Consider the following 24,170-nt stretch of genomic DNA (forward strand, 5'->3'; position numbering starts at 1 on the left):
TCCAATTTCTTGTTCCTATGAAGTATACAAAATGTGTCGAACAGACCTTTATGGCCTTAAATTGTTCAAATACAGCGATTCGTATTTAAAAAAAAGGATTGTGTGCAATGATATGGACCCGGATATTTGTTTTAAATAAGCATGCCGTTGTAACCATTAAAATGTTATAAATAACTAAATTTTTAATGATGCAAATTGAACTGTCTGCGGTTTGAAAAAGGTTCCAGGCAAATTTATTACATGGAAGTGTATTGTTTACCACTCAAATAAGCCAATTGTGTCGTAAGGGCGCAGATTAAGGATTTGTCGGAGAACTACATGTCTCCATGGAGCTCATACGCATGAAGTATCCAAAAATCAACTATTAAAAAACATAACAAAGTTGACTTAAAGACATACTAGTAATAGTTTTTAATACCTTGCTGTCCTACAAGTTGTGCATATTCGATCCGATAGTGGCCGCTTTGATTAAGCGGAGTTTTTTCAATCAGGAAAAGTTTTTAGCATATTTGGAAAAGGGACCTTAGGTTGATAAAATGATTGTGTCGTACATTCCCAATGAAAGGAGTACCAATTAGGATTTTACGTAATTCAATCAAGTTTTCAGAGTTTTTTGCCCTGATTGTATGTACTTCTGACGACTGTTCCATCAAAGTTGTAAATAAATAGCTGAGAGATGTTAATATTTGTCAACAAATAGACATAGAAATCGGTTGAAAATCATATATAAATACTGGTAAATCACTCACAATCGAGTAATGGTCATACTTCAGCAACATCGAAATCGAGGTTTTGGTCATATATGTAAGCAATACTGCACCTCCTCGCAGCCCATATTGAACGAAAGCCAACTTTGTACGACATAATGTACAAGGCGAAGCGGGGTATATTAGTTTATTTGAGTCCATTATAGACCGGGAGGGGGTACATTGTTGCTAATATTTTATAGTCTCGTGAATACCAGGGAATTTGTAGTTGTAGAAAACATCATATTGGATAATCAGGTACATTATCCAGGGATGGCGTCACAAATTCACTGGTATTGACAAAGCTTCAAGCTATACCATATATTGTGAATAACTGAAAGGTACATTTTTATATTTTACCATGGACACGTTGTGACGGTCACACTTATACCTTATTGTGTTGTGACAAGTCCCTCCATTTTTCGAACTTTGCTGAAATCATGTCACCGTCTACATAACTGCACAGCGGACTCCCGTTTTGCTAAGGAGAGCCCCCTGTTCTTTCAGATACGTTGCAGTGGAATAGTGATTATTTTTCAACGCCAAGTTTAGAGGCTTCTCTCCATTTTTGTCGGTAGCATTGACGTTAGCTCCTCTTTCGACCAGCAGTCCAGCGATCATCAAGTGTCCCTTTTCAGCAGCGTGGTGCAATGGCGTCTTCTGCAGAAAGTCTGACAAGTTGATGTTCGCGCCGTTCTGGAGCAGACGTTTAACGATGAAGAGATTTCCTCCCTTGGCCGCGTAGACGAGCGAGGTACCCTTGTAGAAATCGCTGACGTTGGTCTCCGCTCCTCGCTCTAGGAGTATCTCGACGACTTGTTGGTGGAGCTCCAGAGTGGCCAAGTGGAGAGGTGTCTGTTGTAGATCTGTTGTTGCATTGATTCGCGCGCCGCTTCTCAAGAGAACGCCTACGACTTCAAGATGTCCCCTCTGAGCAGCATAGTGCAGAGGAGTTAGCCTATCCTTATCCCGGGCATCGATCGTGGCACCTGCTGAGATGAGAACATCAACAACTTTACTTCGCCCGTTCTTTGCTGCGTCATGAAGAGGTGTGAGGCAGTTTCCATCTTCTGCATTAAGGTTGGCGCCCTTCTGACCAAGTAGTCGGTCACCGACAGTTGGCCATCAGTGGAAGCGATGTGCAAGGGAGTCGTCCTGTATTTGTCTTCGGCGTTAATGTCGGCAGAATTTTCAACCAGGCATCTCACAACGTCGATGTTGTCCTTCATGCTGGCCAGATGGAGCGGGGTCAGTCCGTCAGCGTCGGCCATGTTCACATCTGCTCCATGGCCGATTAGAACCGTGACTACATCATGGTGACCAGCATTGGCTGCTCGGTGAAGCGTGGTCAGCGTGTTGGAGTCTTTTACTCCGACATTGGCCCCAAGCTCCAAAAGAACTTTGACACACTCCAGGTGCCCTCGGCTTCCGGCAACATGCAAAGGAGTCTCCCGGTCTTTCACGCCTTCAACTTGAGCGCCGTTGGCGACTAACAGACGAATAACCCTGTCCTGACCATTTTGCGCAGCGTAGTACAACGCTGTCCAATCGTGGAGATCCACTGCGTCGATTTGAGCACCGTACTTGAGGACGTAGACGACGATATCTATATTCTCTTGACATGCTGCCAGGTGGAGAGGCGTCTGCAATGACATGGTGAGCGCATTTGCGCCTGCGCCCCTTTTCAGAAGGTACTTTACAACGCCGAGATGGCTCCCCTTGGCGGCCAAATGGAGACATGTGTTGTTCTTATTAGTTACCATGTCTAAGAAGATACCCTTGTGCACGAAATATTTCACCACTTCAAGTTTTCCTTTAGTGGCAGCCATGTGGAAGGGCGTCCTTCCGATTATATCCTTTGCATCTATGCGAGCACCGGATTCCACGAGAATCTTGACAATATTGGAGTACCCATTCTCCGCGGCCAAATGAAGGGCTGTCAGTTTTTGATTTCGCGCCTTTTGACTTCTTCTGAAATTGTTTTCGAAACCTTGATCGGCGTGCTCGCTTTGCGCATGGTTTTCCTCCATCGAGTGTGGCCTTTCTGGAATTGCAGCATTCACACTGCTTCCATGTTGGGTCAGAATTTGCACGATGGCTTCGTCGTTGTGGGCCACTGCCAAGACTAGGGGCAGGAAACCGAACCGGTCTCTCAAATTTGTATCCGCGCCACATCTGCAAAGGTAGCTCACTATTCCCTCGTGTCCACGATCGACGGAAATGTGCAGCGGCGTCTGCTGGGTCTGCCTTTCACGAATATTGACGTCAGCGGAATGGCGCAACAACGCTCTCACTGTACCAGCATCATTGTTCATGCAGGCCATGTGCAGAGGAGCGTATCCATCCCCGTTCAAGACATCAGGGAGGGCACCGTTTGCAAAAGGAGGTCAACCAAGTTTGTGTATGAATTGGCAATCGCCAAGTGCAGGAGGCTAGTTCCATACCTGTCAAGGACGTTCGGGTCCGCTCCATTGTGCAGCAGCAACTGGGCGATGTCAATGTGGTTGTAACTGACCGCTCGGTGGAGTGGGGTCTCATGGTTTTGATTCAACGAGTCAATGTCACACGACTCAATCCCCGTCGTAATGAGGTAATCAGCGACGTCATAGTGTCCCCACGAAGCCGCTCGGTGAAGAAAGGTATCACCTCGGCTGTTCCGAATGTTGATGTCAGCGCCCCAGTCTACCAAAGTCTTCACAACGTCCAGGTGTCCTGCGCTCGTCGCCATGTAGAGAGGTGTAATGCTATAACTTACAAAACTGTTGACCTCAGTGTCCTGCTCACAAAGCCGAACGACTTTATTGAAATCCCCAGCTCGGGCAGCCCGATGCAAGTCAGTAAGTTGATTTTCCAGAGCCGAATATTCTTCCAGTTTCCTGACCAACGCCCAGTTCTTCTCGTATCTGGCGATCCGGATGGCTGTTTTGCCATGGAAAAGTTCATCTGATGGATCATCTACCGACTTGTCGATGAGCTGAGTGAAGTTAGTGAAGTAAAACAGCGCTGTTACCAGTTCGGGAATATTGTACAGGCAGGCTAGGTGCAGGAGCGTGTACCCTTCGTCTGTGGCCTGTAAATCTGCAGTCCGCAGCAAAGTGCGCAATCCGATCACATCTCCCTGTTTCACGGCTCGAAAAAGTTCTTGGTTGTCGAGCGGCTCTCCCCTCCCCTTGGACCCGCCAGCAGCGACTGCAGAACGATATAAAAACAGGAAATTACTGCAACGTTAGCCGTGTAGTGGATCTGACAAACACTCCAATTGCTCATACGAAAACATATATTAATTTTATATGCAAATGCATCGTCTGGTTATAGGTGGTTTAGTATTCTAAATATAACACATATAACAGCACTTTCCCCAACCAACGTATTCAGTAAAATAACTATGAATAGACACCAAACATTCCATATTTATGTCTTTCAAGTATAGTCACGGGTATTGAACTTTGCCCTGGCTTACCTCACAAACAATACCTGCGTTTTACCTTGGGCATCCAGGCGCCTGTTTCGTCGTTCAGGTAATTTGATGTTGGAATATACTTTGTTTGGCCGAGGGCTAAACGTCATGTCAGTGACTGCAATGTCGTTTACATCTTGCATACCTCTTTTTCGCATACTGATATGCGCATGCAAATGTTTTTCCGCCGTCGGTAGACGAAATTTGTGTTGGACTTATATTTTCATATTTTTTAATCTCCCGCGTTGAAATGACCAAATGCGGGTTAATTTTTGAGCCAAACCGCGTGGTTTTGATTGGCGAAACGGCTATACTGTTTTCAATATTCCTTTAAGTCAAAACATCCTTCCGCTCGTCGGCATTAACGCTATACCAGCTTATTACTTCAGTACCTGCAAAATGTTTAAATTTAATCTCAAAATGGCCGACAAACACCTCAGCCTGGCAACACTGCCATGGTAACCACATGATGGCCATTACCTTAACATATGACCCGCAAGATTACCTGAAATTTTCTCCTCGGTTCCTTCACTTCCTGTGACGGAATCGTCACGTTCGGTCGACGGAGTCGTCGTGTTGCCGCTATCGCCGTTGCCGTTTGAGCTTGGCACGATTAGGTCACACAATTCCTCTTCTCTTTGTGTTGCTGGCTCTTCGTCACTAACATCAACTTTGTCTCCATTAGAAGTAGATTCCTCAGCAGACTCGCCATTGCTCACACTATCTTCCTCACTAACTTGTTCACCGAAAGTATTCACTGGGACACAGAATTCCTGTTTCGCGCGTCGCCGATATCAACGCAGTCGTACTATCTTTTTCTCCTGATGACATGTCATTAACTTCTGCGTCGTTTTGTACGATATCCATCTCTCCGACGGTAGCATTCCATTTGGCCAATGCAAGTTTTAACACTGTACAATCCTATCGTTTGCTCCTATAGGACAAAAACGAGACCAAAATATATTCAAAATAAATTCAATTGTTCGCTACTACAGTCTTAGCTGATGTAGGGTATATAAACTGTGAAGTCAATTGCGTATATATATATGACGTCAGCGAATGTAAATGTAATTCGGAGAATAAATAATATTTGTCCGGTCAGTAAAGTAATGTCAAAGTCACCCGGTTTTCAGTTTCAGAAATTATTTTTTTCTCTGTATGATACACAACCAACATAATGGACAGACACTAAAGAAAATTTCCCGCGCGCGCTTTTTGACATTGACCACCCCTTTCTAGAGACTGTCTACGCATTGACGCATTATATTTTGCATGACGTTTGAATTTTACAATGTCATTTTAAATTTTTGTATTTGAAAAAAGATTTTTTATTGTTCTGTTAGGATGACATCGAATAAAGCGATATTTGACCATATCTTACGATTTCTGTACCAGAATTTTCAGGAGAGCGTTTGCTACGTAAATACGAAAGTAAAAAAGAAAGAAAAAAACCCATAAGTCACGCGTTCGTTACTTGGCATTTGATTTTGCTTGAACGAGGATGTCTTTTATGTTTTTTTCCCTTTTATATGTATGATACGTTTTTCTGGAAATGTTGTGGCCAGTGTTTGACCGCCCTGAACCACTGAAAAAATGCATATTTAAAAATAAACATATTTTGGGGGGGAAAAAGCCCTACCCACCTACCTATGTATACCCTATTTTTGAAAACTATGTTATCGGAACAGCACAATTTATTTTTTTTTGGCCTTACCGTTTTACTGCTCACAAGCAACGGCGACTAAGGTTGACGGAACAGCGAAAACAAACAACTTTAATGAGTGCATTAAAACACATTATTTCAAATACCCGTGTTTATCATATACCTTCTCTATAATTAGCCCTTCCGTTGTGTCGTTTTTGCAGGTTAATGCATTAAATAATTGACTATAGGCCTATTACTCAATTGTGCGAGGACAAGTTGGGGATTTTAGTAGTATGTGCCTCGAAAGCGAAAGACTAAAACTTTTGCTCAAAATTTCCTCAATGAAACTTTCAACCATTCTCTTTCAAAGTCAAGGATAAAAATCGGTGGTCACCTTGCAAATTTTGGTACGAGAGAAACAAATAACCCAAGATTTACCGATATAAAATTCAAAATGGCCGTCATCCCTGTGGTAACTCTATGGAGAAAAATAAAATTTTCGAATTTCGAAAAACTAAGCCAGTGAAAACTTTTCTTACACCAAGAACCCCCACAAGTGGTAGATCAGAAAAGAATTGTAAAAGTTTGAGAGTCCGACTATCTGTCCTCGATGCGCGTTCTACCTTCAATGAAAGCGAAATTCTTTCAAAGACATACGCTGAGTATACTGGTGTGTGTAAGGCACAGGACCCTTACAGCCTTGCTATTGAGCACCAGATATTTCAAACCCTTGTAAGTGGCATCTTGCTTATGCATAGGGACAGGGTAAGTGTGCAAAGAATAGATCTCAAACGAGTTATTGTCGTACAACGTTGCAATCCTTGAATGTAGTAATATCTATCAAGCATAAAAGAATACGAATCGGGATTAAACAGTTCTTTTCTTCTCTACCACATGTGAGGGTCATTTTACAGCTCTTGATGAAAGAAAAATTAACTGTCTTAGTTTGTCGAAAATCGAAAATGTTGAACACAGGGATGGCGGCCATTTTGAATTTTAATTATCGGTAAATCTCTAAATCTATATGGTAATTTGTTTCTCTAATCCAAAAGTTGCATAGTGTCCCCGGTTTTTATTCATGATTTTGAAAGAGTGCCGTTGAACGCAAGTTTGAGCAAAAGTTTAAGTCTTTCACGTTCGAGGCGCGTAACACCTTAAAAGAGAGGCAGACGGGATAGTTAACGGCTCTTATTATGGTATGAAATATCCTCTGCCTAGTTTGAAGAATTCCTGGATCACATGCTCATATCCCGACCACGAAAATCATCCTTAGAGTCAGACTTTATCCAAAACGACCTGGTATCAGCCCCTGTACCACCTACAGCAAAGTGAAGAACATCACAACCATAGTGAACAATTTTACAAATCGCCATCATCCTAGAGGAACCAGTTGCTTCATAAAGGCAAGGAGGCTTCCTTGGAAAACCTGATTGTTTTCGTTATGGAGTTTGGGCCCAGTGTTGTTCAGGTACACTCGTCGAAGTTCTATCTGACATAGAGTGAGGTCACGTACAAAGAAACCACGCAAACTCAAATACAGCGATATATAGAACCAAGTTCAGTAATACAGAGTTTTTAATATGCTTCAACGTTTTGGCTGCATACTTCAAGTCCTGTTGCGTCATCTGTAACTTAATGAGACACCTGACTTGACCGGCAAAAGTAGCGAAGAAACACACAAAGTCTCGCATAAAAAACCAATATAAAGTTACAACAATACGAACATCATTATAAACGCCGCCACTCTTGATGGGAAAGAAAATAACAACAGCAAGGACAACAACAACAACAGCAACAACAACAGAATGAGGGTAAAAACGGTGTTAGTACTCATTTCTCTTGAAGAAAACAAACTGCTACTGTGCCGCTCGATCATATGCAAATATGTTAAATGGCCCTTAGCTGTAACTTTTGATGAGTTGTTCACTCTTTTTTTTGTATTTTTAAATGTCAACGGCAGTTTCTTGTTGTACTCCAAAAACCATGTTGATATACACAGTATTCAGCTTGTCAACTTAGACTGTACATGTGTAAATTGCATTGTCATATGGCTTACAAATGAACTCTGGTCCAGACTATGATTCAAACGTAAACAATACCAGTGCATTCTTCAGGGTAAGGGACGAAAATTCTGCATTTTACGGGACAGGGCGTGCTACTGGTGCGTTTTACAATGAGGAGCACAGTAAAGGCTGGTGAGTATTTGTAAAGAGACCTAAAACATTTTAGCCCAAAATATTCTTCCGTAAATTATTCTTTCCGTAAATTCCGTCGATGATGTGACATTTAATGAGGCCAAAACGCTTCAAATATTATCTTACGTTTGCTATAATTAAAAGATAAAGGCAGGTATTATGCTAAATTGTAAACCCTAAAATAGCTAATTGTATCAATTGTTGAAGTTGAATATCAACATATACTTGACACTCAATGGTATCGCGAACTTAGGAAAACATTTCTATCAGTGATCCATTTAGAAGGAACACAACCATCCATTATTCAAAACAAATACCTCTTAATATCCGTTGCTCCTTCATTAAATATTGTTTAACCTTTCCTGACTACTATGTATATTACTTTGAAAAACGTCTGCATTAGTCACAGTTCAAGTCTAAGTTTAATGAACGACAAGTAGCAAAACACGTGACCAAAGAAACCTCGATACCAAGTGTCTGTGGCAAAAAAAGTACCCCTTTCCCCGACGCCCCCAAACCGCACTTCACGTCAACCTCGAAATACTGATTAAACAAATAAAGTACTTCTCGACCGAAGGAAAGTATAAGACTTAAACTTCGACTCAAACTTTTCTCTATGGAACTTTCAATCATTCTCTTGCAAAATCAAAAATAAAGATCAGAGGTTATTTAACAATTACGCAACCGATATTTGAAATTCAATATGGCCGCCATCCCTGTGTTAATGATGAGAATTTTTCTGACTCCAAGAGCTTCAAAATGAGCCCTCTCACCAGTGGTAGATCAGAAAAGAATTGCAAAACTTTGAGACTCCATGTGTCTGTCACCGTTGACATTCAGCCCTAAGTTACTTTCTATGCCTGCCACTCTATATGCAGATACATAGAGTAATGGCATATTAAAAAGGCAAAATGTAGATCCATGACAAGCAGAATACCAAAAAAAAATATAAATAAATAATAAATAAATAAATAAATAAATAAATAAATAAATAAATAAATAAATAAATAAATAAATTAATAAATAAATAATAAATAAATAAATAAATAAATAAATAAATAAATAAATAAATAAATAAATAAATAAATAATTAACAAATAAGTAAGTTTTGTTCATCATAATTGGCTAACTGATGATTTGTGACCGAAACAAAAGCTTGTCATCAATCATTATTACCAATTGCACAGTGGATGGCGTTGAGGTAAAGAGACTCTTCATACAAACATACAAAGAAAGAAAGAAAGAAAGGACAATATAAAGAAAGATGGATAGATAAACTAATACGTAATAAGTAAATAGATAAATAAATCAACAAACAAACAAATAAATACATAAATGAATACACAAATAAATAACTGCATAAATAAATAAATACACTACGTCCCCGATAGCCCTGGAGGATAAACCTGTGTTTGACCAGGTAACCTATAAACTATGAATTTTGAAAATATTTGCCCCATCGATCAAACATAGGTCTTTTATTGCATATTTTAATTTGACGATTTGTATCATCTCAATACAGGAGGCCTGCCCATCCATTCTTCTGCCCCATAGTCATAATAAACAACTCATAAAGGATCAAATGAGAAACCAACCCCTGAGTTTTTAAAACGTCATAACCGTATGGATGTACAATTGTGCAACTTGCTGTCAAGCTCGTTTAAAATGAGCTGGGTGCCTGGTGATGATAATGACGCCACGGCCCCGCGACTGCCTGGTAATGTTTTGTTTCGCTGCAGACTGCAGCGATCGAATGCCACTCAGTGGCTCCCGGCGGTTTTTAATGATACTCTCCGTGCAATTACGGTCGTTTCAATTTGATCTATTTTAAACCTCAATGACAGCCTGCCTGTATATTAATTTTCCTTTTCAATGACGATCGCAAGTAATAATATTTATCACGTACTACGCGGAAGGACACACTCAAAAATATGTACACATACACACACCTTGAATTCACCCCTTCTGCGTACTATGCCGCAACACTACATCACAGCCCACTTAAAACAAGAATGTCATAGTATTCGGTGACCAATGCTTGAAACACAATATGGTGAATACTGTGGTCAATTAGCAATAGCCGCATTTAGAGATATCCCACATTTAGAACTGTCCGCGGGTTTGCGCAAACGCACACCAACCCCTGGCATCGTCTGTCCAATATGTTTTTTGCCATTTCTGTCTTTATTACGTCACAGGACCAACCCGCACTTGAAAAGAGTTGCAAAAAACCTCACCTGTGGACTATATCTGATCTATCAACTCCGGGCAGCAGCGTTGTCAGGTCCCGAGTCCTCATCGACGATCCTCGTGTAGGAAAATTTCTGTTATGACGGCCACATAAATGTACGTCAGGCGTCAACATTTACGCCAACTGATCCGTATCTATGTTATCAGTGTTTTTTCTCCTCCGATTACCGATCTGATCATCTCAGAGCGTCGTTTTGTCCGTAAAATCCTAGTGTAGCATTCTTTTGTACAATGTCAAAGGGAAATTCCTCACTCGTGGAGATTAAACTCGAGAATTCGGCAGCTGCTGCGCTGAATACAGAGTGTGGCTATTTTTATTGGAAAAAATATACGTATTTATATATGCGCTACGAGGAAATAGCGCCGCCTATGTTGGACATCTGAGAAATCGGCACGCTGGTATCCCCATATGACACAGTGGTGGTGCCACATGAAAACAAATAAACCACTATCGACCATATGCAAGGAAACTTTATCAGATCCGTGTCTACTTCTGAAAGGAAACCTCTAGGTTCACTTATCTTTGAGAAAATAGACTTTGCGAGTCGTTTATTATGAGCAGTTTTTCTCTGTTTTACACCTGACATAATACAACTTCAAACGACGAAAATGGTTTTAAAAGAATCTGTATAGTTACAAGTTGCGTACTGGTAATGTGAGTTTCATTGATTTTCTCCAGTATTTTAAAAGTTATTTACTCGCTATTTCATGCTGCGCTAAAAGTGGTATATTTTTCGTTCACTATTATGGCATCCCAGATACTAGAGGCATCGGTTGTATTCGGAGCCAGCCTCGGAGCCAAAGAATAAAGCAAGGTTTACTCATTCAAAACTGGTAGTAATTGACTAACACAATTCATAATGCAGGAAGTCCCATTGTTGCAAGAGGGTTATCTCTGTGGCAGAGCGTATAAAAACTCTTCGGTCTTCTCATGTCGTATTGGGTTCAAAACATCACTTAAAATCAGAGGAACAAGCTTTGTAAGGCGTAATAAGCTTATGCATCTCCCTTTAGCTAACTTAAAGATAAAATCCGCCCACGGGACAGACACTTGAGCTGTCAAATTTTACAGTTCTTTTCCGATCTACCACTTGTGGGGCTCGTTTTAAAGCAATTGGAGTAAGAAAGTTGTTCACCGTTTAAGTTTTTCAAATATCGAACATTTCATTTTTCCCCATAGAGTTAACACAGGGATGGCGGCCATTTTGAATTTCGATTATCGGTATGTGTTATATTATTATTCTCTGGGACCAAACTTTGTACGGTGACCATTAATTTTTATTCTTACTTTGGTAAGAGAATTGTTGAAAGTTTCATTGAGGAAAGTTTGAGCAAAAGTTGAAGTCTTTCACTTTAGAGGCGCACACTACCTTAAGATGGACAAGTTTTAAACCACTGATTACACTCTCCGTTTTCAATCTGATTAATGATGCACATGAAAAAGTCGGTGACACGACTGTAACTATCACTGTCGATTATCTCAATAGGTCAGTCGAGGTCATATCAGCCAGAGGTCCAATTTGTCAAGCGGAACACGATAGAATATTGATATTTTACTAGTATTTGTTTTTATCAAAGAATAATGTAGAGGGGTGCAAAACAAAAAAAATCATAACCGATAGGTATTTTCATGACAAAGGGACATGGTATTGCAACCATGTCTTAGTTTGAATCGTCTTACTAGTGAAAGCGGTGGGGTACTCTGGCCATAGTGTTGTTGTACCACTGGATATGAAGCACACCCAGCGACGGTATACCACGAGATTTTGACCAGTTCACGACATATATGCAGAGCGATAGCGAACTGCTCAAAATCGAGTGTTATGCCGTCGCTGAGGTGTATACTAAAAGTATACTAGTATTGAAATGCTGTTGTGAAATGTCAAAAAAGGAGATTTTCTCTAGCTAAGAGCTCGCGTGTGTTTCAACCGTGCCACATCGCGAATATAGCATGGTTAGTTTAAGTTTCAACCAATTAGATCGCTTCATGTGCGCAATCAATACAATGGTATGATATAATTGTTTAGTGAACCTATCTTTAAAGAGTTACAGTGAGAAACATATACTTTCCTATCAATCACATGCCAATATTTATACTAAATTTACGATCGAAAAACAAAGTCGAAGAGACTTCTTATTAATTTTCTTCTGGTTTTACTTCCTATGATAATCCTTTGTGTGTCTGCTTTTTTGAATAACAGCTAGATATCAATGGCGGAAGGTTAACTTCTAGAGAAATTCCAGATCATTGTTTAACATTTCGCTGGCACTTGCGGTTTTCCGAATTTCCGAGTCAGCCAAAGTATGATAGGGACAAATGATTTTCTCTCCACTGGTACATACATGTACTATGCATTCAGACCATAGTGTATTGATTTAAGAGGATGAAAGAATGTCAGTGCACCTTTCACCTTTTATTTGACTTTTGACAATCAAGTGATCCCCTCCATGGAGTGAAAAAACATGACTCCCCTGTAGTGGATTGCGGTCTTCCAATATCATATGCCCCCCGGATTTTCCTAGCCCACCCCGGTCACAATCAATTAACGCTCTGATGATGATGGTGGTGGTGATGGGGTTATTGTCCCTCGATGACTATTACGTCAAGAGGAGTTTTCCAGAAGAGTTGTGTATCTTTACAAAAACTTTATTTTTATCACTGTAAATTACATTTTAGTTGACATCGTTCTGCAACTGTGGCGGCATGTCCTTGTATAATTGCAGAATTTTGTAGAAACTTCGGGGTGATTTATAAAGACAGCATGGCACCGTCAGACTTAAGTTGACGGGAATTCAACTGGAGCTCGAGTTTTTAACCAAAGGAGTTATTCCCGCAAATCTACTACTTTTGAAGTCATGTTAATTGTTCCTGTAGTGTGTACTTCAACTGATATCATCATTAATTTAACAGGGGAGGGGCTGTTTGTATTCAGTTAAGCTGAATGAACTGTTTATTCAACCAGATAAAGGTACAATACAAAAAAATATTACAGTGAAATTATAACTTTATCTGGTTTGGACCATAGAAAAAGTCCACAAGGACGAGTCGAGTCCATGGCCCACTACTCAGCTCATAATTCAGGGGTTTCATTAAGAGCCGGCAGCCGGCGAAATTGACCGGTTACTCTCACGATTTCGCCGGCTACTTTTTCGGAAAATTTGAACTCTTCATAGCTGAAATATCTTTTACCTTCTGAAATGATACGGACAAGTTTCACAAACTGTGTAGTCAAACTTTGCAACGGCTTTTATGTGAAACAAAATTTAGAAGACGAGCGACTACTACGATCGCCTTGTACTACGATGCAGCACGGTCTTGCGTATACTGCCTTAATAAAAATCAGAATTGCAACGGACGATTCTATTGGCTACCTGAATTGCTGATCCCGATGTGGTGACCTTTATATACGCCAATAAAAACGTGCGTACTACACCTGTCGGCTGTCATTTGCTCAATTCAAAATGGTCGATGAACAAATGAGACGGAATACATCGCAAGGTCAAGCTTCTCTGTACGATCTTCGGTTTTGAAGTGCACCAAGAAACAAGAAAAGGATAATTACGTGGATTTAAACTGTTTTCGAAGACAATAGCCTGATTTTTTTTCTCACGAAAAACTTCCCGATTACAGTTCGAATTTAGTAAGCCGACGTGCGTTGCACCGTGGTAGGCGTAAATGTCAAGGTATATAACCAGCTGGACGTATTATATGTACTGCTTTTTGGTCTATCGACGCCTGAACGTCACCCAGAGAAGGGTTAAAATACCTCTAAAAGACCTCTAAAATTCACTTCAAAAGCGATCGTCAGGTTAAATCCAAATGTGAGCTTCTGAACGTACTAATTTTCATATCATATATCAAGCTTCTTACTTTGCATACCCATATAGTCAAATAACCTTGAGGGTCTTTGTTTCTATTTGCTAAATATGGTAATGATTGTCATTTTTTATCGTTATTGTTAAATAAATTATCCTTTTTACCTCCCCAGTGGTATGAAAGTTCTTCATCTACATATTGCCATACCAAACATCAGGGTCTTACATTAATTTTAAAGCAGAACATTATACATTAATGAAAATTTCTCATTTACTGTGCTTAAAATATCAGTGTTTCATCCAGGATGGCATCAACAAGGGGAATTTCCCCCTTTAATAGAACATTTTGGGGATTTCACCAGTTTATGTGTTCTACTTGTACTCTACATTTAATTGGGGGGAGTGGTCCGCCTTGACAAATTAATTGGGGTGCCAACATTTCAACAGAGGGGCAATTCCCTAACCCCCTGTCTAGATGTAACACTAATAACATCGTCTACAATATCAAATTTGTATCATTAATAATAGTAAATTATTGTAGTTTACCTCCCAAAAGCATAGAGGTTCTTAGGTTCTAAGACTTCAATTTTCTTTGTTCAAAATATCGTCAACATTACCACATTTTACTATTTGTAATTATGAATTATCATGTCTAGGCCTATTCTCCCAGGTAAAATGGCTTTTATGATATGAACACAAATTGCCCTGGAACACTGACAATTCTCCTGAAAATACTAGAAATTCATGTGACTGTGAGCTGTAAAAAGTGAATTTTAACTCATTTTTCAGGGTTTCTGGCCTTCGGCCGGGAGGGGGAAACCCCCTCCCGGACCCTCCCCCACGACGACCGCTTTGTGGTCATGGCAGCTGCAAGCCGCCTACTTTTTCATTCTGGCCCCCTACTTCAAAACTTAATGAAACCCCTGTAACTGTAAACGATGATGCCATAAAGGGCTTAAGGACAAAAAATACATATCGGAGATAAAGAGAAAATAAAATACATTAGTTGGATGAACAACTCAAGAAAAAAGATACATATTATTATGTGTTCATTAAGTAGCTTCTTAATTCCACTTTGAACCTTTGTCTACACGTTATTTGCTTAAATGAAGAAGATAGAGAATTCTAATGTTTGATTGCTGCATATTTAATGTTGTGTTGTGTGACTGTAAGCCTTGTTTTAGGAATACAATAATTGCTATGCTCAACTGAACGTGTAGAGTACCCATGGTGAGGAAGTTCAAAACAATTGTTAATAGTGATTGGAAAATCGTTCTTTTTGAAGTGAAAAACAAACAGACAAAAACAGTAATTAGTTTAAAAATATGGAGGATGTTTAGTTGACGAAAGAGGGGATTTGAGTGGGCATGAAAATCAGAAAAAGTAATCAAACGGACAATTTTCTTTTGTAGGCGGTAGGCCTAAATAGGTTTAAGGAAAGTAGTGTATTTCCTCATATTTCTAAGCAGTAAGTTAAGTGTGGTAGAATGAACCTAGAATGCGACTGGGGACGGATATTAAATTTTACCATTCTTTTTTAGTCTACCCTTTGTGTGGGCCACTTTAAAACAATTGGCGTAAGAATAGTTTTCACCGTACCGTTTTAATTTTTCGAAAATCAAAAATTGCTGTTTTCCCAATAGAGTTAACACAGGAATGGTCGCCATTTTGAATTTCAAATATCAGTAAATGTCACGGTTAGGTAATTTGTTTCGCTTATTCCAAACTTTGCACGATGACACCCCCCCCCCCGATTTGTATTCTTAATTTGGTGTGAAAATGGTTGAAAGTTTCATTCAGGAAAGTTTGAGCAAAAGTTGAAGTCTTTCACTTTCTACCTTAAGTATCACGGTAATCTCTTGTTAATTTAGGACCTTACATTTTAGTTTTAGTTCTTTGTTTCAAATAAATTTGGTTTACAAGAAAATCGCTGGATTTAGTCTTCCTTCCTGTTATAACAGCTCTCTCAAGACAATGTGATCTGACTGGTGAAACTACCCCCAGGGGTACTCTTGATAGTTTCGGGGTGTGCCGCCCAAGTTAAAAACATCCACCTATGTATATTCCAAAAATGTGACCCATTGTTAGGCATTTGACAAATTTTGGGAATTTTCACCTTTATTCTGAAGGCCATTTGCTTACTAGTTATCGACCAATGTTTAAGGGTTTATTCCGATGAAAAATCGACCCATATTTAGGGACTTTTTTCGTGAAAAACTAACACATTCGGGCGGCACATACCCACAGACCTTTTCTATGGGAGTACCCCCGGGGAAACTACAGCTGCAGTACAAATAACATTCCAGTATTGCCACTCAATGAATCATGCTGAAGCTTGTACTTGGTGTACTGACATCTTTTGTATATTCAAGAGGGTTCTTCCGGATATGTCTCACTTTGCCCAGTATTACGTCAATGTCGTTTGATGGCAGGTGAGACACCATGTTGTTTTCTGGAATGAAGAAATTCGGGATGTCAGCCCGCTCCAAGAAACCTATCAGCGTATCCATGTAGCTGATGAAATGGTCACCGAGCATTTCTTTCCTCCACTGATGAGGAGCTATCTTCTCGCTCGTCCAAAACATGGTTGTCTTCATGTGGTAAGAGGACAGGACACTCGGTTCCTGCAAAACACGAATGAACAAATGGCAGTCGACGGGATATCTTATAAATTGGGTACAACACAGAGTTTTGACGTTGTTCGGCAAAGACCGTTCAGTAACTTTTCATGGCATTTGTTGAAAGCTGAAGAGGTCACAATTAAGAAATCGATCGATGTTTGCAATGTTAAAGCGCAGTGGTCGTCGCGCTGCGCATCCTCCAGAGGGGGTCCCCCTCTGTTGTAAACAAATCCAAGAACGCCGCACATGTTACGGGTTGATTGTAATGTTTGCGATATTGCCGCTTGTTAAAATGGCGGCTGATCTGTCACAAGCATACCAACTAACCAAATGTAACACGCAATAAAAGGTCAATTAATATAATCTAAGTTAAATATCTGCTGAATATTGAACAATAATTGCACGCTGGATTGAGATCACATTTGCTCATGATTTTCTTGAATCAGTTGAATGGGGCTCGGCTACTGTTATCGCTCGAGCCATAGAGCTAGACGTACGCATGACACGCATGTATATACGCCAACAGACTATCAACGACCGGGCTCTAGTTTTCGATATCGCTAGCAAGGACGAGAGCTTTCATTTCAAGAGGCCCGACAGGAGTACACAGAGTACAAAGACAACAACCCAAACTACAGAAATCTACAGCTCGCAGTGCAATGCCCGCTGCAGCAAGAAGCATCTCTGCATCTGTTCCGTTCCGTGCTCTGTATGAACGTCCGTGTCAAACCGGGTTATGGCGCGCTACACTCGGCTGTGGAGAATCCAACTCAACTACAAAGTTTACCCGTTTGGGGGTAAAAATTCCGAGAATTCCGAGTACAGGTATCAAGTCAAGCGAAGGACCTTTCATAGGTCTTCTTGTTATGTGGGGGTTATCTCACTTGAAAGAGGATTCAGACCTACCTGGCAATCAGGAGGTACAACAACGAAGTTTGCCCAGCACCGGTAGGCCTCACCAGCTAGCGGTTGGATCACTGCCATGACCGTGCACAGGACCGGGGCACAGGATCTCTCGATACGTCTATGCACGGTGTAGCCGTGCAATTTTCCTGCCAAATGCCGCGAAAACCCGCTCGTTTTGTCTATTGTTTCCTGTCATTTTACTATTTCTTACCACGTAATACTAGGAGAAGTAAGACATGGTGATCAACAGTTGGTTGTGGGCCAAGTCGTCGCGGGCCGGTACGTTGTGGGACCGAATTGTCTATATCCGTGTACGTCAACGCGGTGACCGTCTCCCAACAACATCTCCCGTGTCCTGCTCGCTTGCCGATCATGGTCTTGAGTGTAATTTTGTGTTAGGCATTGTGCTTGTTGCTGGTCTACATATATAGGCAATGTTGATCATTTTAGTTATGTATTTTCACTGTGCTGTACATAGCATTGTGTACAACCAGCGTGATCGCGCGCGATCAAACCTTTTTGTCCACTGTGTCTGGGTGCAGTAAACTCAGCGGACATAATGTGCTGAGTGTAGTGTCCCAATGTTCGTAGCTCTACACGAGTTTATAGATAGAAATACACACTGAAGTTCGTTTCCGATCTTAATATTTTACTATTGCATGATGTTGAGTCTTACAAAGGCCTTAACAAAGTGGGGGACTGCTCCCATCTCACTCCTATTGAAGTTGAGAAGACTTATGTTTACAAAATTTATGTTTATCAACAAAAAAATCACGCACGCGCAGCGCGACGACCACTGCGCTTTAAGCTTAACTCTAAAACGGTTTAGGTTTAACCCGGTAACTGGTAACATTTCCAACAGCTTGTAGAAATATAACGTAGCCCGTCTTGCCCTACACGTTTCCTGTTACTTACTAAAAAAGTTGTTTCACAGTCCCTCGGGGTACAGACGTATGCTGTTGCCCTCATGGCCAGTCAATATGTGCTTTATAACACACCTCATCCGCAGTCACGCAAAAGAACGTACCATACACAAAACTTGTCGCATGTATTATATTGGAGTGGTTCAGTATAAGTTTTTCCCAACAGGATCGCAATACTTCTGCAAAACGTTTAATGCACCTTTGATTATAGTTTTTGTCCGTTTCGAGTCCTTGTTGGAAACCAGAGCATTCAGTTCTTCTGACGTCGTTTACGTGGATCAGCGCAAAAAGAACGCATCCAGGTGACCATCAATTGGCGAATTAGAATACAGACTGCGGATATGTTTACTTGCTTTTCCCAATTTAGGGTGTCGTCAATGGTTACACCCAACAATTTTTCATGGGTTACACAATCGAGCTGACCATTGCCACACATAACATTGATGTGATTTTTCGTTCTGGCTTTTTTCTGCGTTGTACCAATGACAATAACCGTTTTCTGTGAATTAACACACATGCTATTTTGATCGCACCAGCGTGTGATCAGATTCATATCTCTGCTCAGCTTGGTTTCAATTTCGTTGATTTCGGGACTGATCACCTGAGCTGCTGTGTCATCAGCATACATAACATATCAGAATTTTCGGAAGCCAGAAGGAAGTCATTTATAAAAAGTAGGAACAACAGGGGCCCTAAAATAGATCCCCGTGGAACACCTGTACAGACAGGAAGAGAATCACTCAGGGTTCCATTAAAGGACACCAACTGAGTTCTGTTTGCGAGGTATGAAGTGAAAAAGCCCATTGTCTGCTCTGAACAACCATAAAGTCTGAGTTTCTTAAGTAAAGTACCATGATGAACTAGGTCAAAGGCCTTTCTAAAATCAACGAGTAAAACACCTATTAGATTTCCACTATCGATTGCCTGGTACCATGAGTTGGTAATGTTAGTCAAAGCTGTTTGACAAGAGTGAAACGTACGAAAACCGGATTGTTTATCTGACAGTAAATTGTGAAATGAAAGAAAATTATCAAAATGACTATGTAAATGTCTTTCTAACAATTTTGACAGAACAGGAAGGACTGAAATAGGTCTGTAGTTTGAGATGTTATCTTTGATACCCTTTTGAACAGAGGAGTTACTTTAGCGGACTTCCATTGACTTGGAAAAGTACTTGTTGTGATTACATAATTAAAAAGAGCTGTGAGACTCGGTGTGATTTGACCTGCGCCAATTTTCAAAAATCTTGAACTGATGCCGTCTAAACCAGTGGATTTGTTACAATTTAAATTCATGAGATATTTCAAAATGTCTGAATCTTTTAGCAATGGTATATTGAATTTTGCATCATCCGGAAGGTGTTTTGTTATAAAATTTGTCAATTTGTTGAGAAGGTCATCGTTGTTGTTTGCTTGTTTTATGTATTCTGAAGCTACATTTGTGAAAAAGTTGTTAAAAGTGTCAGCAATGTCTTTATTATCAGAAATTTCATTACCTTCTCTGATAAGAAATGTAGGATTCTGTGATTGTGAGCGTGGAACGAGATGTTTGAAAACTTTCCAAAAATCGTTTGAGCAATTATTCAACATACCATTGTAAAAATCATAGCTGCCCTGATTAAACCTGTGACTTTATTTCTCCATTTCTTGTATAATTCAAATGATTTATTTTGTTTGTGATTATCTCTAATCTTGATTGAGAGTTCAATATCCTCATTCCACCATTCTGGAATTTTTGGATATTTTACACGTTTTTCTTTGATTGGTGCATGTTTGTTCACAACACCTAGAAACAACTTATTCCATGTGTCTAACATATCAGTGATATTATCAGAACTGCTGACAATTGACCATGGAACTTCTGCAAGATCTCTACAAAATGTTTCCGACTCAAATTTCTTTGTACATCTGTATTTAATTGTGCGTTTGCCTTTACCAATAGCTTTGCTTGAAGTTTGTCTAATAATATTAAGCAGGGAAGTAAACCTTATATTGTGACAGCCACGTATATTATTTTTGTCGGGTACTAGGTACACCACTCAGTTAATGATACAAGATCTGTAAATACCTACTTTGAAATGCATTCGCCAGATTTTCTTGACAACGAGGTAAAATTTTCGCTGGTTTTCAGAGAAGCAATGGGCCAGTGTTCGCTCAGCCAATGAGAATGAGAGACGCCACTGCAAATATTCATCGCCACCGTCTCCGGGGTATGACTTCGGCACCACGTGACAGCCAGCGTCGACGATTGCATGAACAACGTCGCTGCTTGGCCATTTCCGATCTCGTGTCGCCCAATCTTTCGCCATGGATGGCCATCGTGTGCATGTCAGAGCAAGTGCCCCGTCTGCTGTTTGTTCAAATTCGGCGGTTGTGGCGCTCGATCCTGCATTTTTGGGGAATAAGATTGAGATTCAGAATGACAACAATACTTGACTTCCAACTCATCCGTGTTGAGCATTATGGTCTGCATGAACAATTACGCGATGAAAGCGAAGATTCATAATTAATACGCCATGGAAACAGGCTAACACGCATGTTGTCCTTTTCGTGTCAACTTTGTTTGATGTTGTCAATGACCACAATCATGATGGAACGCTTCAGAAGAGCACAGGAATAACTGTGCAGGGAAAAGAGATATAAAGAAACATACTAAAGTACAATTCTCTGCTGATATATTTGAAGATGGCCTAGGTGTCAAAGGTCATCTATAAGATTTAACAGACTGACTGTTGAAGTGGCAGACAAGGAAAGGGTCAGAGTTTAATTTAGCCAATTTTCTTTCTTTGAAACGTCAAATTTATACATACGTAAAATATCCATGATTACGATAACAACGGCAAAGTTCTTTGACATAGTTGATACATAAGTATATGAGGAACGTTTTTTGAAGAAACTGTTACGATTTAAGTGTCTAAACTGCTACATTTACAGTTTGAAGAATTGGTATAACAAATGACAGCCTGAATAGGGATACCTAACCAGCACTTGCAAAGGTCAACATTAAAGGAAGGCGGTCGACGGAACTGCGCATGTGCGACTTTCTCATCTAACAAACAATGTGTTTCATGCACGATATTCAGATGTATCACGTTAACATAGCTGCAACATTAAAGTTCATGTTGTACATAACGACAAGCATTTTTTAGTACAGTGTTTACATTGTTCGCTTAGGTTCCATGAGCCACGACCCCCCTTAAAATCGAATGCAACTAGCTAACTAACCAGCAGGCTAAATACATGAAAAAATAGATAAACAAACACATAAATGAAAAAGTATTGTCAGTCATACCTACGGATTTGGCAAGATAGTGCACACTCAGGGTCTGTACAGGTCCCTGCTGTACCAACTCGACACGTCCATGAAATCCTCCAAACGTCTCAAAATTCTTGTCAATATGAGTCTGGACAGCTGGGATGCGGGATAAGACATGTGCCTTCTTGTATCTTGAGGAGTTTAAGTCTTGACAGATAAATTTCATCATGGCCGCCAACAGGGATGATACAGCATGCTTCGTTGATGAACTCTTCGCTGAAATTGTGCTTCCTGTCACCACGGATCCGTACTCGTACGTAGCCGGGAGGGGAGGTTGGGACCCATTCCAGGGGTGGGTCGTCGAAAGGGGGCACCATTCCCACTTCTTCCAATTGGCTGACGATTTTGCCGATGCCATCCAGGGAGTCGACGAGTATTTTGGAGGCGCTGTCACCATGGGCACTATTTTCCTCAGAGTGTCCTCTTTCATCAACTCCGGTACTAGAATCTTCACAAGCGGAGGAGTCGTCCGTTTTCGTGGATTCGGCGACCATGGCCACTGGTATCATCACATCCATTTCATCATTCAGGTATCTGACTTCCTGCTTGCTGTGATCGGTTATGGCGAAACCTTCGCTGGTGCTCCCTGTCCAGACGTAACCGTCAAGATTCTTGACATTGTTAAAGCAAGGTTTCAAGACATACTTAAAAATATCAGCCAACCTGCCGCGGAGTTTGTTGGGCTCTTTTGGGTTGATTCTATTTGAATCAGTCGCTAGCTGGTAGGCTCCAAAGAGGGACACATTTGTTGCTATCATAGAGATATAATCTTTCGACACCGGATCTATTCTCATGGCAGGTTGACTCATCCTTGTTGCATGACTTCGAAGGAGGTTTATCACACATATCAATTCTGCCTCCTGGTGATATCCCAATCGTTTTGACTTTTTGGATATCTCCGTAAATCTGTCTCGTTCTTTGGCGACCAAAGACAGCATCGATGGAAGGGCTTTCTCTACCAATCCAATTTCTGTAATAATAATGGTGATGACATTCATATAAGGTAACAGAATCTCAATGCAGAAAAAATGTTTAGGAGGATACGGTTAACTCTAGACATAGACCTATAATCAAGGCTACTTCTTTGTGATGCTCGTGCTATCGTGTCAAACTAATAAGGATCAAATAAATTGTACTGTTCCGATAACATGGTTTCAAAAATAGGGTAGGTAGGTCGGCAGGAATTTGTGTTCAAACTATTGTTATCTTTAAATATGCATTTTCAGGGGTTCAAGGCGGTCAAACACTGGCTACAACATTTCTGGAAAAATGTTACATATAAAAGGAAAAAAAAAATAAAAAGACATCCTCGTTCAAGCAAAAAATCAAATGCCAAGCAACGAACTCGTGATTTTACTTATTTTTCTTTTCTTCCTTCAGCAGGTAAAAAATAGGGTAGGTCGGGTTATCGGAACAGCACATTTCTTTTTGCTCGGCCTAATGCTTATTTGCAACTGTACCAATTGCTATGTTATTATAGATATGTAGGTTTGCGGAGCAATTAACATTGTTCGAAGATATTGCAATTGTAAAAAAAATTATTTACCAGAAGAATCAGTAGACTGAGTCTTCGTATATGTCTCTGCATGACGAGGATACCTAGATTTGTCGATGAAGTCTTGTCCGAATGGTGTGCGCATGCGTGAGAATTGTTCAGTGTGTCGCATGCCAGTTTGAATTTGAAGCGTTCTGAAACGAACGAACAACAACAAAAAATATTTGCTGTTCAGCTCAGGATCAAATGTTTTATTTTATGAGCATAAACCAACAACCAAATGAGGAAATACATACAAGTTCGAGAGATACAAAAAACATATGGCCATATGCAGATTTGATTTTAAAATAGTTTGGTTGCGACTTAAAAGCCGGGAGTCTGGACAGTGGATGAACTACGTTATAGAAAATAAAGCCTTAGAAACAGTTACTTTGTTGACAGCAAGATAACAGACACGGTTGGAACTAATTTGGGATAATTGGATTTTCATATTCAAAAGTGTTAGGTGCCATTGTTGAAATATCGCAAATTACTCATAAAAACAAGTGTGTAATGTAAAAAGAAAAGCAGATGAGATTACATTTGCAGATTAAATCGATATTACTTCACCATCCAATTATCCCAAATTAGTTCCAATCGTGTTACGATGATATTTGCGACAATCAGGTCCGCAACAACTCTTTCTCGGTCACTGCTCATTATTGTTCAGCAGAATGCGCCCTCAGGGACAGATATTCGGACTCTTTTACAATTTCTGTTTTGGTCTACCACCTGCGGCTACTTATCTTGAAGCTTTAGGAG

The 24,170-nt window shown here is 40.3% G+C and overlaps 2 protein-coding genes across 2 annotated transcripts; both read right to left on the reverse strand.

Moving 5' to 3' along the window:
• Positions 1-162: 162 nt before the first annotated feature.
• LOC139131240 (ankyrin-3-like) lies at positions 163-4,994 on the reverse strand (the record flags this gene model as incomplete). The annotated part of the gene is given in 3 exon segments (XM_070697224.1): positions 163-3,102; positions 3,105-3,935; positions 4,709-4,994. Coding segments are annotated over 3 exon segments (2,520 nt in total), but the record flags the coding sequence as incomplete, so codon positions are not given.
• Positions 4,995-14,868: 9,874 nt separating this feature from the next.
• Positions 14,869-23,543, reverse strand: LOC139131269 (uncharacterized). Its single transcript, XM_070697265.1, has 4 exons — positions 23,421-23,543; positions 21,851-22,844; positions 20,631-20,944; positions 14,869-16,733 (listed from the first exon to the last, which is right to left on the reverse strand). Exons 1-2 carry the CDS (start codon positions 23,539-23,541, stop codon positions 21,952-21,954), a joined length of 1,014 nt encoding a protein of 337 aa, XP_070553366.1. The 5' UTR covers positions 23,542-23,543; the 3' UTR covers positions 14,869-16,733; positions 20,631-20,944; positions 21,851-21,951.
• Positions 23,544-24,170: the final 627 nt, after the last annotated feature.

This window comes from Ptychodera flava, chromosome 1, assembly GCF_041260155.1.
Source record: "Ptychodera flava strain L36383 chromosome 1, AS_Pfla_20210202, whole genome shotgun sequence".
Lineage (NCBI taxonomy): Eukaryota > Metazoa > Hemichordata > Enteropneusta > Ptychoderidae > Ptychodera > Ptychodera flava.

Excerpts from the sequence above, each read along its gene's own strand:
- LOC139131269 (XM_070697265.1), bottom strand. The coding sequence starts at position 23,541 with ATGCGACACACTGAACAATTCTCACGCATGCGCACACCATTCGGACAA. Across the intron at positions 22,845-23,420 it reads TCAGTCTACTGATTCTTCTG|AAATTGGATTGGTAGAGAAA; the intron begins GTAAATAATTTT and ends TTATTATTACAG.